This window comes from Neoarius graeffei, chromosome 1, assembly GCF_027579695.1.
Source record: "Neoarius graeffei isolate fNeoGra1 chromosome 1, fNeoGra1.pri, whole genome shotgun sequence".
NCBI classification, from domain to species: domain Eukaryota; kingdom Metazoa; phylum Chordata; class Actinopteri; order Siluriformes; family Ariidae; genus Neoarius; species Neoarius graeffei.
Genome location: NC_083569.1, coordinates 121,955,225 through 121,970,783, shown reverse-complemented (window position 1 = coordinate 121,970,783; position 15,559 = coordinate 121,955,225). Strand labels below are relative to the sequence as shown.

At 42.6% G+C, this 15,559-nt stretch overlaps 1 protein-coding gene across 1 annotated transcript in view; it reads left to right on the top strand.

Annotated features, from left to right (window-relative positions):
- Nucleotides 1–15,559, top strand: part of abhd3 (abhydrolase domain containing 3, phospholipase) — a 54,659-nt gene that overhangs the window by 36,555 nt on the left and 2,545 nt on the right. Inside the window, exons 4-8 of the mRNA XM_060916094.1 lie at nucleotides 4,209–4,254; nucleotides 7,343–7,455; nucleotides 13,579–13,752; nucleotides 15,159–15,207; nucleotides 15,298–15,463. Coding sequence (XP_060772077.1) covers nucleotides 4,209–4,254; nucleotides 7,343–7,455; nucleotides 13,579–13,752; nucleotides 15,159–15,207; nucleotides 15,298–15,463 — 548 coding nt within the window. The remainder of the gene's footprint in view (nucleotides 1–4,208; nucleotides 4,255–7,342; nucleotides 7,456–13,578; nucleotides 13,753–15,158; nucleotides 15,208–15,297; nucleotides 15,464–15,559) is intronic.

The following is a 15,559-nucleotide window of genomic DNA, read 5'->3' as shown; positions in this document are numbered from 1 at the left end:
ACCACCCGAAGTCTGGTCGGAAGGTGCCTCGAATGCTGTACGAACTCACCTCAAATGCAGTCAGAACACTCCCGGAATAGCCGCCGAATATGTTTCGAACATCTAAGAATTCAAAGAGAATGCAGTTCGAATACTAAGAATGTACTTCGAATATCCCGGAACATACGAAGAATTTTCATTCCGACGGCATTCCGGCTCATTCGAGACACATTCGGGACATTCTGGCAGGATTTGAAGTGGCTTGCCATTTTGATTTTTCCCTCGAATGTGATCAGAATGTTTCAAATGCTGTTGGAATGCTATAAGAATATTTAGAATGCAGTCAGAATGCAGTTAGAATACACTTCAAAGCCGTTCGAATGCACCTCGAATGTTTTGAGCATGAGCAAACCATTTGGGCCGGCCACAAGAATGGGCCCCCATGTTTGGAATGCACTCAGAATGCAGTCAGAATTTTTAGAATGCACTTCGAATATCCTGGAATATACGAAGAATTTTTGTTCCGACGGCATAACCCTATAAAAGAAAAGGTGATGTAACACGGCGGGAAACACACCCTGTCACAACTTTTTGGTTGTGATGCTGCAGGCATCACATTCTGTATATTTCTAATAATAATAATAATAATAATAATAAATTTTATTTAAAGCGCCTTTCAGGGTACTCAAGGACACTTAACAATAAAAGTGTAAAAATAAAATCAAGCAATTATAAACAATTAGAAATAATGAAAAATAAGATGAATAAAACGAAGCAAGACAGAAATATATAACAAGTAAACTATCAATAAAAAACATAAAACAATAAAATAGCTGGACCATTCTGACACTAAAATAATAAAACCGATTTAAAAAAAAAGTATCTATTAAAAGGAAAAAGCAAGAGTAAAAAGGTGGGTTTTTAATTGTGCCTTAAAAGAAGAGAGAGAGGTACACTGCCGCAATGAGAGGGGGAGAGAATTCCAGAGTTTAGGCCCAGCTACACTGAAAGCCCTGTCACCCATGGAATGAAGACGAGTAGAGGGGGTGACAAGGAGGTGTGTGTCCGTGGAGCGTAGGGTGCGTGTGGGCTGGTATGGGGAGAGGAGATGAGTGAGATAAGGGGGTGCTAGATTATGCTGTGCCTTAAAGACGAGTAGGAGGATTTTGAATTGAATGCGTGACTGAACAGGAAGCCAGTGGAGTTGGTGAAGGACAGGCGTGATGTGTTGCCATGGTCTGGTGTGGGTAAGAAGTCTTGCTGCAGAGTTCTGGATATGTTGTAATCTGTTTATTGATTTGGCTGGAAGACCAGTAAGAAGGGCATTGCAATAGTCCAGTCTTGAGGTTATGAAAGCATGGATGAGAGTTTCTGCAGTGGCAAGGGTGAGAGAAGATCGGAGTTTAGAGATGGTTTTCAGATGAAAGAATGCTGTTTTTGTGACCTGTTTTATGTGGGATTCAAAAAACAGTGATGAGTCAATAATGACACCAAGGTTCTTCACTTCAGATGAGGTGGTGGTAAAGTAGCCTGGGATGGAGAACTGAGAGTGGTTTATCTTTTTAAGGAGGGTGGGAGTGGCAATGAGTATGGCTTCTGTCTTATCATGGTTGAGTTTAAGAAAGTTACAAGTCATTCAATTGCTAATGTCATGAAGGCAGGCAGCCAGGTCAGAAAGTGGGAGTGGATGTGAGGGCTTGGTGTGGATGTAAATTTGTGTATCATCAGCATAACTGTGGAAATGAAGATTATGCTGGCAGAGGATATGGCCAAGGGGGAGAGTATAAATAGTGAAGAGCAGGGGGCCTAGGACAGAACCTTGTGGTACACCATGAGCAAGGGGCAAACTATGGGACCGGAAATCACCGATAGTAACAAACTGTTCCCTACCCGTGAGATATGACCTAAACCAAGAAAGTGCAGTGCCCGTAATACCCAAAAGTGTCTCAAATCGAGTGAGCAGTATATTATGACAAACCGTGTCCAACGCAGCTGTCAGGTCCAGTAATAAAAGAATGCTAAAATGGCCAGAGTCTGCAGCAATAAGTAGATCATTAACCACTTTGACCAAGGCTGTTTCAGTACTATGCTTCACTCTAAAACCAGACTGAAACTCTTCCCACAAGCCACATGATGTAAGGTGGTCTTGGAGCTGCAGGGCCACTATACGCTCAAGAATCTTAGAAATAAAAGACAAGTTAGAGATGGGCTATTATTTCTGTATAATTTGTCATCTCATCTCATTATCTCTAGCCGCTTTATCCTGTTCTACAGGGTCACAGGCGAGCTGGAGCCTATCCCAGCTGACTACGGGCGAAAGGCGGGGTACACCCTGGACAAGTCGCCAGGTCATCACAGGGCCGACACATAGACAGATGCCCCTTTTCCACCAAAGCAGTTCCAGGGCTGGTTCGGGGCCAGTGCTTAGTTTGGAACCGGGTTTTCTGTTTCCACTGACAAAGAACTGGCTCTGGGGCCAGAAAAACCGGTTCCAGGCTAGCACCAACTCTCTGCTGGGCCAGAGGAAAGAACCGCTTATGTCAGCGGGGGGGCGGAGTTGTTAAGACCAACAACAATAACAAGACCGTGAAAGATCGCCATTTTTAAGTGACAAGAAGCAGCAGCTGTACAAACGTGAAGTCATCCATTATTATTATTATTGCTGCTGCTTCTTCCGTGTTGTTTTTGCTTCGATATTCGCGCCAAGGTTTATGCAAACGTAGCGACGTAACTGACGTATACAGCGACGTAATGACGCGGCTTCCCTTAGCACCGCGAGCGATGGAAAAGCAAACTGGTTCTCAGCTGGCTCGCAAGTTGAACGAGTTGTGAACCAGCACCAGCACTGGCCCCGAACCAGCCCTGGAACTGATTTGGTGGAAAAGAGGCAACAGACAACCATTCACACTCACTTTAGAGTCACCAGTTAACCTAACCTGCATGTCTTTGGACTGTGGGGGAAACCGGAGCACCCGGAGGAAACCCACGCAGACACAGGGAGAACATGCAAACTCTGCACAGAAAGGCCCTCGCCGGCCACGGGGCTCGAACCCGGACCTTCTTGCTGTGAGGCGACAGCGCTAACCACTACACCACCGTGCCGCCCCTGTGTAATTTGTATATTTACAAAAAAAAACAAAAACAAAGTTTATCAGTTTGAACATTAAATATCTTGTCTTTGTATTGTATTCAGTAGAATTTATGTTTTGCACAGTGTCCTAGCTTTTGTGGAATTGGGGTTGTATAATCTGCTCCAGCTTCATGATAAATAACAAATAATTGCATGCTCTGTTATTCACTGTTTGTTTCAAAATAAAAAAAAAAAGATTTAACAGTTTATGCCTTTAAAATAATAACAAAAACTGTCATATTTCTCCTTTGTTTTTCATCACACACACACACGCACACGCACACACATATACTCAGCGGCCACTTTAATAGGAACTTGTTCTTGATTCTCAGATCCCTGTTCTTGGCTGCAGGAGTGGAACCCAATGTGTTCTTCTGCTGTTGCATGCTGAGATGCTTTTCTGCTCACCACGGTTGTAAAGAGTGATTATATGAGTTACTCTATCCTTCCTGGCCAAAAAGCTCAAACCAATCTGGACATTTCCCTCTGATTCTCTCTTATCAACAAGGAGTTTGTTTCCACCCACAGAACTGCCGCTCACCCAATGTTTTTTTTTGTTTTCCGCACCATTCTGTGTAAACTCGAGAGACTGTTGTGTGTGAAAACCCCAGGAGATCAGCAGCTTCTGAAATACTCAAACCAGTCCATCTGGCTCAAACCAACACCCATACCACAGTGAAAGAAAGTCACACTTTGAGATCACAGTTTTTCCCGTTCTGATGTTTGAAGTGAAGATTAATTGAAGCTCTTGATTTGTATCTGCATGATTTGATGCATTATGCTGCTCTCAAGGGATCGGCTGATTAGAGAACTGCATCAAACAGCAGGTGGATGGATGGGTGTTCCTAATAAAGTGGCCAGTGAGTATATATACTGTATATATATGTGTATATCTGTTTTCTCATTTTCAATTTGAAAACACACACACACACATACACACACACATTCACCTTGATGAGATGTGCAGATTTGTGTCTTAACATTTGAAGAAAGGGTGGAGACTTCCGGAAAGCGTAGGTGTGTGTGTGTGTGTGTGTGTGTGTGTGTGTGTGTGTGTGGTTTTGTGGAGATGTTTGAATGCTGACTCAATGTTTTTCAGATGTGTTGTGTTCAACAACCGAGGCGTCTCTGGTGAGAAACTGCTGGTAAGAATACAACTTCCTCTTCCTCTGGGTCTGTGGTTAGAATTTTCATGTTTTGCTGCCAAACACAGAGCACAAGAGACACATTTAGTGTTCCTTTAATGCTTCACCTCACTGATTTGAACAAAATACCGATGCTAATTACACAATATAAGAACTCGGCTAGCTACGTAAAGCTGATTGTTTCCCCATCACAGCACGTCCCTGACAGTTTTATTGCTCTTGCACTACAGCAGCTTACTAACGATTACGATTTATTTGTTTATGAAAATAACATACATTTTTCATCAAACATGTTCTCACTTACGTTATTGCAGCTATAAACAGTGGTTCCGTCATCAGCCTCTTTTTTCTCTCTCTTAATACAAAAAAAAAGCAGCCATCCTGAAGATGGCGCAGAGTTTAAAGTTAAACCTTCAAGCTTTACCTTTAACTGTTACAAAGCACTGACTCTGGAGACGCCTTCCACAAATGTGACACAAACAGGCATCTCTTCACATCATATCAACATTTATTCTCTCCACATTTACTGGATATGAACAATCGCATGCTCTGATTGGCTACTCTACTACTAGGCTAACAGCTCATACAGTGGGGCAAAAAAGTATTTAGTCAGCCACCAATTGTGCAAGTTCTCCCACTTAAAAAGATGAGAGAGGCCTGTAATTTTCATCATAGGTACACTTCAACTATGAGAGACAGAATGGGGGGAAAGAATCCAGGAAATCACATTGTAGGATTTTTAATGAATTAATTGGTAAATTCCTCGGTAAAATAAGTATTTGGTCACCTACAAACAAGCAAGATTTCTGGCTCTCACAGACCTGTAATTTCTTCTTTAAGAGGCTCCTCTGTCCTCCACTCGTTACCTGTATTAATGGCACCTGTTTGAACTCGTTATCAGTATAAAAGACACCTGTCCACAACCTCAAACAGTCACACTCCAAACTCCACTATGGCCAAGACCAAAGAGCTGTCAAAGGACACCAGAAACAAAATTGTAGACCTGCACCAGGCTGGGAAGACTGAATCTGCAATAGGTAAGCAGCTTGGTGTGAAGAAATCAACTGTGGGAGCAATTATTAGAAAATGGAAGACATACAAGACCACTGATAATCTCCCTCGATCTGGGGCTCCACGCAAGATCTCACCCCGTGGGGTCAAAATGATCACAAGAACGGTGAGCAAAAATCCCAGAACCACATGGGGGGACCTAGTGAATGACCTGCAGAGAGCTGGGACCAAAGTAACAAAGGCTACCATCAGTAACACACTACACCGCCAGGGACTCAAATCCTGCAGTGCCAGACGTGTCCCCCTGCTTAAGCCAGTACATGTCCAGGCCCATCTGAAGTTTGCTAGAGAGCATTTGGATGATCCAGAAGAGGATTGGGAGAATGTCATATGGTCAGATGAAACTTAAATAGAACTTTTTGGTAAAAACTCAACTTGTCATGTTTGGAGGAGAAAGAATGCTGAGTTGCATCCAAAGAACACCATACCTACTGTGAAGCATGGGGGTGGAAACATCATGCTTTGGGGCTGTTTTTCTGCAAAGGGACCAGGACGACTGATCCGTGTAAAGGAAAGAATGAATGGGGCCATGTATCGTGAGATTTTGAGTGAAAACCTCCTTCCATCAGCAAGGGCATTGAAGATGAAACGTGGCTGGGTCTTTCAGCATGACAATGATCCCAAACATACCGCCCGGGCAACGAAGGAGTGGCTTCGTACGAAGCATTTCAAGGTCCTGGAGTGGCCTAGCCAGTCTCCAGATCTCAACCCCATAGAAAATCTTTGGAGGGAGTTGAAAGTCCGTGTTGCCCAGCGACAGCCCCAAAACATCACTGCTCTAGAGGAGATCTGCATGGAGGAATGGGCCAAAATACCAGCAACAGTGTGTGAAAACCTTGTGAAGACTTACAGAAAACGTTGCCAACAAAGGGTATATAACAAAGTATTGAGATGAACTTTTGTTATTGACCAAATACTTATTTTCCACCATAATTTGCAAATAAATTCTTTAAAAATCCTACAATGTGATTTCCTGGATTCTTTCCCCCCATTCTGTCTCTCATAGTTGAAGTGTACCTATGATGAAAATTACAGGCCTCTGTCATCTTTTTAAGTGGGAGAACTTGCACAATTGGTGGCTGACTAAATACTTTTTTGCCCCACTGTATACCATGAGTAGAGAAAAACAAAATGGCGGCACGTGTTGCTAAACCAACCGAGGACGAAATAAAAACTCTACTCGAAAACAAAACTCAACCTCCAAAAATACAAATATATATATATATATATGGAATAAAAGTATTTGATGGTAAGAACATATCTTTTTTCGATTTTTCAAGAATTATTATTATCACATTTTCCACAAAAATTGCTCCTGTCATTTCGCCGGTTTGTTTACCTTCTAAGCGGAAATGATTTCGTCAGACATTCTGTATAAAGGTTTTATTGATCAAATTTGCAAAAAAGTAAAAATAAAAGTGCTCTGTTTCTCAAAATCCAGTGAATGTGGATAGAATAAAACAGTTATTCCACTCAATCTCGTCGTACATGGATTAGACAACTCGGTGCTGCGCACCTCATCGCCTATCAACTCATGTACGACTCGATTTCGTGGAATATACTATTAATTGCACACATTTTTAAAATCTTTATTATTAATGGAGTATTAAAGTCCTGCTGTACAGATCCCTGTGACCAATGACAATCCAGATCTCAACAGTGCTGGTGTGTATCACAGCAAAACAAAACCTAGCTACGTGTTTAATATGGTTAACATGTGTGTTTAATTAGCTGCCCAGCTAAAATTAAAAGAAAGTGGACTATCCCTCACCAGAAGCAGGACGTGTCTCACTAACACATGCTTCATGAGGCCCAAATGGGAGTGTGTGTTGGTGTGTATTAGTGAGTGTAAGATCAGGATTCTTCCAGTCCTTTGGAGCTGAACACACAACTGTAGTTAGGCGTGTGAGTGAATATAACATGCTAAGTAATCCCACTGGGAGTGTTTTGCTTTGGAACTGAGGCCAGTCCCATGTGTGTGTGTTTGTGTGTGTGTGTGCGCACGCGCACTCTACAGACTCCCCGGACGTACTGTGCGGCGAACACGGAGGATCTGGAGACAGTGATTGAACACGTCAATAACACTTACCCAACATCTCCCATCATGGCTGCTGGAGTCTCTATGGGAGGGTAAAGATACATCACACACACACACACACACACACACACACACACACACTCCTCAGTTCTACATTACGCCGTAGTCTTTAAAACAATTAATATACAATACAAATGACGTAATTTTGACACTACAACTCGTGCTGTCGCTGTTATTTCACTGGCGTGCCCTTCTGTTTAGGATAAGTGAGCTCAGTCCCAAATTAGACGCCAAGTGCACTATAAAGAGTGTATTTCATAACCTATGCAGCGATGTAGTGCACCTCTATAGGGAGTCAGGGCGCTAAATCCCAAATTAGACATCCATAAGAGCACACAGGGTGTGGAACCCATTATATTATCTATTTAGTGCACTTCTGGAGGGAATATGGAGTGCTGCAAGAGGCTAAGGCAAGACGTAGCTGATATGCGGACATTTATTCTTTTTTTTTTTTATGTTGTAGCCTGCTTTTTCTGAAGGCAGTTGAACTATTCCAGTTCTCCAGGATCAGTAGCACCTTAGTCAAGTCAAGTTCAAGTCAAGTTTATTTGTACGGCGCTTTTAACAATACACATTTTCGCAAAGCAGCTTTACAGAATTTTAATGACTTTAAACATGAGCTAATTTTATCCCTAATCTATCCCCAATGATGAAGCCTGTGGTGACGGTGGCAACTCCCTCAGACGACATGAGGAAGAAACCTCGAGAGGAACCAGACTCAAAAGGGAACCCATCCTCATTTGGGTGATAACAGACAATGTGATTATAACATTTTTAACAGTTTTAACATGAAGTCAGTTTCGTTGATGTTATAAACTCTTCATTGATGGAAACTTGAGTGCAAAACTGTTCATGACAACTGCAGTCCTAAAGTTAGCAAGTCAACTGTAGTCCTCAGCCATAAAAGCATTACTGTAAGAGTCCAGAGCGTCCTCCAGGTGTGACTTTCAACTGTCCTCATGGGGCCGTCCTCCACAGGAGCAATGCAATGAGACTCTGACCAGACGTAGGGCATCAGGATGGATCAGGCAGGTCCGAGGAGCAGAAGAGGTTCAGCATCTCGATCTCAGGATTGAGATGTAACTCGGGGGGGGGGGAGATGTTGTTAGGTATGCCCAATGTCACCTGATAAGTAGGAACAGGATACATTTTGTGCTGAGTGCAAGCAGGGACTCTGGCAAAACTAACTATGACAGCATAACTAAAAGGGGAGAGCCAGAAGGTAACACAGGCATGAGGGCGCCCCGGGACATAAAGCAGCAGCCACAGAGATTGGTCTTCAAGGCGTGCAGCTTGGCTGAGGCCGCCTTAAGTAAGTAAGCAATTTCTAAAGCACATTTAATAAACGACAGGAGCCGCCCCAAAGTGCTGTACAGTGAAGAACAGAGAATAGTAATGTAAAGTAAAAATAGAGCACAAAAAAAGATGCACTTCTTCATTCTTCATCACTCTGAATACTTTTTCTGTGGACTTCTGATATTTTATTACTACATTTTAAGAGACAACATGTTGAGAAGACAAGATACAATTCATCTAGAAAATGATTGACGTGACCTGCAGTGACATGTCTTGCCTTAAAGCCAAACAACCCCCCCTCCCAAAATAAACTCCTTTATACTGACAGATAATATCCATACATGTTCCATTATTCATTTGTTCATATTTGTACCTGTATACTGCGTACAGACTTTCTTTTTACAACCCCGATTCCAAAAAAGTTGGGACAAAGTACAAATTGTAAATAAAAACGGAATGCAATGATGTGGAAGTTTCAAAATTCCATATTTTATTCAGAATAGAACATAGATGACATATCAAATGTTTAAACTGAGAAAATGTATCATTTAAAGAGAAAAATTAGGTGATTTTAAATTTCATGACAACACATCTCAAAAAAGTTGGGACAAGGCCATGTTTCCCACTGAGAGACATCCCCTTTTCTCTTTACAACAGTCTGTAAACGTCTGGGGACTGAGGAGACAAGTTGCTCAAGTTTAGGGATAGGAATGTTAACCCATTCTTGTCTAATGTAGGATTCTAGTTGCTCAACTGTCTTAGGGCTTTTTTGTCGTATCTTCCGTTTTATGATGCGCCAAATGTTTTCTATGGGTGAAAGATCTGGACTGCAGGCTGGCCAGTTCAGTACCCGGACCCTTCTTCTACGCAGCCATGATGCTGTAATTGATGCAGTATGTGGTTTGGCATTGTCATGCTGGAAAATGCAAGGTCTTCCCTGAAAGAGACGTCGTCTGGATGGGAGCATATGTTGCTCTAGACCCTGGATATACCTTTCAGCATTGATGGTGTCTTTCCAGATGTGTAAGCTGCCCATGCCACACGCACTAATGCAACCCCATACCATCAGAGATGCAGGCTTCTGAACTGAGCGCTGATAACAACTCGGGTCGTCCTTCTCCTCTTTAGTCCGAATGACACGGCGTCCCTGATTTCCATAAAGAACTTCAAATTTTGATTCGTCTGACCACAGAACAGTTTTCCACTTTGCCACAGTCCATTTTAAATGAGTCTTGGCCCAGAGAAGACGTCTGCGCTTCTGGATCATGTTTAGATACGGCTTCTTCTTTGAACTATAGAGTTTTAGCTGGCAACGGCGGATGGCACGGTGAATTGTGTTCACAGATAATGTTCTCTGGAAATATTCCTGAGCCCATTTTGTGATTTCCAATACAGAAGCATGCCTGTATGTGATGCAGTGCCGTCTAAGGGCCCGAAGATCATGGGCACCCAGTATGGTTTTCCGGCCTTGACCCTTACGCACAGAGATTCTTCCAGATTCTCTGAATCTTTTGATGATATTATGCACTGTAGATGATGATATGTTCAAACTCTTTGCAGTTTTACACTGTCGAACTCCTTTCTGATATTGCTCCACTATTTGTCGGCGCAGAATTAGGGGGATTGGTGATCCTCTTCCCATCTTTACTTCTGAGAGCCGCTGCCACTCCAAGATGCTCTTTTTATGCCCAGTCATGTTAATGACCTATTGCCAATTGACCTAATGAGTTGCAATTTGGTCCTCCAGCTGTTCTTTTTTTGTACCTTTAACTTTTCCAGCCTCTTATTGCCCCTGTCCCAACTTTTTTGAGATGTGTTGCTGTCATGAAATTTCAAATGAGCCAATATTTGGCATGAAATTTCAAAATGTCTCACTTTCAACATTTGATATGTTGTCTATGTTCTATTGTGAATACAATATCAGTTTTTGAGATTTGTAAATTATTGCATTCCGTTTTTATTTACAATTTGTACTTTGTCCCAACTTTTTTGGAATCGGGGTTGTAAATAAAACCTCCCTGTGCGCTGCCATCTGACTGTCTCCGAGATTCAGATATCACGCTCTGAGTACAAATAACACGAGAGAATCCGAGATTGTGATGTCACTTACGCATTACATGACTTACCGAGGCTGAGATCTAGTGGATACATCGCTTCTAAATTGTTGTAAACAACCCTGAAGATGCCGAGTGTCAAACGTTTGGGTGCAAAAATAAGCCTCAACATTGGAGAAGGAATTTTTTTTGCCATCCCCAATCCTATAAAGGAGATTACTGTGAAGGAACAAGTGGAGAAATGGCTGCAATTCATCACTTCTGGTGTCTCTGGAATCACCTTCACTGTTTTTTTTTCCTACTCCATGGGTTCATATTCTGGTACAAACATATATATCCAGCTGAATTTTTTTTTCAGGAACATTTTCCATGTTTGCGCAGAAAACTACAGAAAAAAAATTACAGAAAATTTCGGAGTCATTGGCTCTGTGTTACTAGGGGAAATGGTGTACTAGTGTGGAAGAAACATTACAAGCAGATCTCCGATTTCAGTGCAAATGGCCACACCCAGATAAGCCTGGTTTAGCAATATTGCAACTTTTAAAATGGATAAATTGTTGTTATAATGTTTTATTTTGAATTAAAATGCACAGGACACTTGCCGTGATCGGCGAACAAAGTTTATTTTTGGCTTTAAAAATAAAACTAGATGTTGAATAAAGATGGGGATCAAGCATCCTTTGCGCTCAAGGACATCAGGAGTATCTGCAACTATCTCGACCTGCCGAGCACAGAAAAACTGATCCATGCCTTTATAGCCACAGAACTGGATTACTGCAGCAGCCTCCTATATGGTCTACCAGACAAGGATATTTCAAAACTTCAGCGTATTCAGAACTCTTCCGCTCGTCTCATCACCAAATCTAAGAAGTCTGACCATATCACACCAATTCTACAGGCTCTTCACTGTACGCAAGTGCATCACCTACAAGATTTTGCTGACCACTTACAAGGTCCTAAATGGTATGGCACCTGGGTACCTGGCTGATTCACTCACTCTACTTAAGCCAGAGTTCTACGATCTAATGCTAACGATAACTGATGTCAATCAAGACTTGGGTTTAGTACTAAGACCCAATGGTTCTCATGCATTTTCTATATATACACCTATGTTGTGGAACAATTTACATCTATCTATAAGAAACACTCTATCCATTGACACTTTTAAAGGCAAATTTAAGGCATTCTTATTTGATGCATAAATTACTTTTCTTTGTGATAATTTTTTAAAAATAATTTTTAATATTTGATATTATTTTATACTACTATGACTGTTCAATTTGCCATATTAATCCTGGGTCTGATTTTAAACTGCAACCGGTGGGGAGTCTCAGGTCCAGGAGGACTTGAATATTGGGGAAAGTGGAGTTATCCCTTAATCACCATTGCTCCCAGGTCCGCTCTGACCTGGAGTGGTAGCACCTGCCTGGGTTCCAGCTATGGGTTAAATAGTTAAAAAAAAAAAAAGTTAAAGTCCTTCCCACGCCTTACAGTACCTGGTATTCCTAGGCAGTCTCCCACTCAAGTACTAACCAGGCCCAACCTGTATGGTGGCGCATCGGGCGGCGCCGATCTCCGTTTCCATAGCCCTCGGCCTCTCACATAGCTAGGGTTACAGTGGGGGGCTAGTCCTCTGGTAACCACGAGAGTTTAACTCCCCATGCACATCTGTATTGCAGCATGCCTTGCCAGATTGTAGTGGGTACCATTTTTTGATGGTCTTTGGTATGACCCGACCGTGAATAGAACTCACGAGCTCCCAATCGAGAGGCGGACACGCTACCACTAGGCCACTAGTCGGTCTTGGGTTAAATAGTACATCACCAATAAGGCGCTGGCAACAGGGCGCTTTTCGGTGCAATGTGGCAGATGAACCCAACAGGGTCAATGGCGCACCACCTGATGGCATGCGGAAGAGCCACTCAAATGGCCAGCAAATGGCATCACTCAGCAAGTCAGTTGTCACTGCGGGGCAACTTCCATACCCGTCAGGTCTGTGGTACTTTTGTGCACCACTCGGCATCAGGTCTGGAGGTCCAGAGAGACAACATGATGGGGACACGACATCATTTGTCTTACCTTACCGTGCAAGGTGCTTGTCTAGGAGAGAAGAATAGTACACGAGAGTTCATGAGGCCAGGCATTCCATGGTGGCTCGGCTGGGCCATTCGTGCCACCGCTGTGGGTGACTCTGTCACTCTGGTATGGGCCTCGCAGCTCATCTGCTTTTCTGTGCATCCTAATGAAGCAGTCATCATCATTAGTCAATGGACAGAGGATGTGTGTGTATAAGTAAAGATTTAGCGAACAAAATTGTTAAATGGAGTGAGCATCATTTTTCAAGCAAAACTGCCTAAATTATCTTACTATATGATGGCTAACAGTTAACTAAATGCCACTCAGCTAGAACTGAAAAACTTACTTGCAATTTAATCGTACAGTGTAACTCGAGAGATGGCAACCTGAATAAATGTACTGATCACTGATTCATTCATCTGACACTTTGTTTTTCTACTGTCTAAAAGCACTTGTGCTCCTCCCAACTCCTCACAGCCAAAAACTGAAGAATGACTGGCTCACTGACATGTCAATCAAAAATGGCAACTGAACGACAAAAGTCGTTGAGTGATTTTAAGGAATTAACTGCAGGCGAACAAACTACAACATATCGATCTTTTCAGAAGTGTTAGCCAACTGAAAGAATGAACAAAATGAACAAATCTTTTGAATGAAACATAAGCTGCATTTCTGTGAACTGGTTTCTGTGATTTTCAGCGTACTCACATTGTTGTCGTTTCTCTGCAGGATGATGCTGGCGAACTATCTGGGGCGTAAAGGTCATGCTACGTGCCTGAAGGGTGTGGTCGTGTTCTCAGCTGGCTGGGACGTATTTGAGTGCACCGCTTCCCTGGAGAAACCTCTCGATCGCTTTCTTTTCAACTCCTACCTCACCAGCTGCCTTCAGGCCTCCGTACACCGGTGCACCTCAAGATTATTAGTATTCTTCTTTTGTTTTATTATTATTATTATTCTGCCAGATTTTTGGACCGTTTCTTCTCCCACAGTTTTCGAGATAGAGACCCAAACCAACTTTTTTTTTAACCGAATGACCAAGCTTCATGAAACTTCACATGATGTCTCAGGCCAAGTCCCCCCACATATCCAGCCCCTCATCTGAGATCTGCAATCATCTTTTCCATGGGTTTCACACGTCCCTTTTTTGCTCCATACACTTCCATTCATTTTTGGCCCCATTCAAATGAATAGAGTTCTGCTCAGTAACACTTAACCACACATCCACCAAACTTCATACGGCACCTCAGGCCAAATCACCGTCACACACACACACACGTGCGTGTGCATGGACACACATACACAACATGTTAGCCATGAGCACGTTATCATGCTAGCTGTTAACATGTTAGGTGTTAGCATATTAGAACTAGCATATTAGCATGCTTGCTGTTAGCATGCTAGCTATTAGGATTTTAGCATGCTGGCTGTTAGCATGTTAGCATAGTGGCATGTCATCTATTAGCATTTAGCATTAGAATGTTAGCATTAGCATGTTAGCATGGTTGCTGTTAGCATGTTAACGTTAGCATGCATGCTAGCTGTTTAGCTGTTAGCTGCTTCTGCACAATACTCCGCATTTCTCATCAGAGAATGCACTTTCTAGTTATTATTATCTCACCTCATCTCATCTCATCTCATCTCATCTCATCTCATTATCTCTAGCTGCTTTATCCTGTTCTACAGGGTCGCAGGCAAGCTGGATCCTATCCCAGCTGACTACGGGTGAAAGGCGGGGTACACCCTGGACAAGTCGCCAGGTCATCACAGGGCTGACACATAGACACAGACAACCATTCACACTCACATTCACACCTACGGTCAATTTAGAGCCACCAGTCAACCTAACCTGCATGTCTTTGGACTGTGGGGGAAACCGGAGCACCCGGAGGAAACCCACGCGGACATGGGGAGAACATGCAAACTCCGCACAGAAAGGCCCTTGCCGGCCACGGGGCTCGAACCCGGACCTTCTTGCTGTGAGGCGACAGCGCTAACCACTACACCACTGTGCCGCCCCACAAATATTATTATTATTATTATCATCATCTTAGCCTAGCTTTGTGTAATACAGAGCACAATCCGCTCATCCGAATTCCTGCTTGAAAATGAACTCAAGCTTTGACAAATGAACGTTCTTACATATAGTACCTTTGATTCTTCATCATGGAGATTCCAGATGCTAATTAGTTAGCTAGCTTTAAATCTTCAGACCAGAAATAATCTGAATGTTCTGTAGCTGTAGAGTGTCTCGAGAGTTTATAATCAGTATAGCAAAGCTTATCTTCTGACAGTGCTAATATTTTTTACAGACACAGGCCTGTTCTCGAAAGGAATTATGATATAGACCATGTGATGAAGGTAAAATGTGCTTTTCTTTCTCGGTACAGCAAATAATCAAACCAAACAATCCTATGCTTTTTAGCATGGTATTTTCTCCCTGTGTTTCAGGCGAAAACCATCCGAGAGTTCGATGAACGTTTCACGTCAAAAATGTTCGGCTACCCGACTAACGACGATTACTACAGAGACGCCAGCCCCATCCACAAGCTCAAGTCTGTGCAGGTGCCCATGTTGTGTCTCAACGCAGCAGACGATGTTTTCTCACCAAATCACGGTAAGGAAATGACAAATCTCTCGTTTGAGTCTGAAATGCAAAGCCTTTCCTTGGCATTTTTTTGAATTGTGGATTGTGATTGGTCAGAAGGTGTTG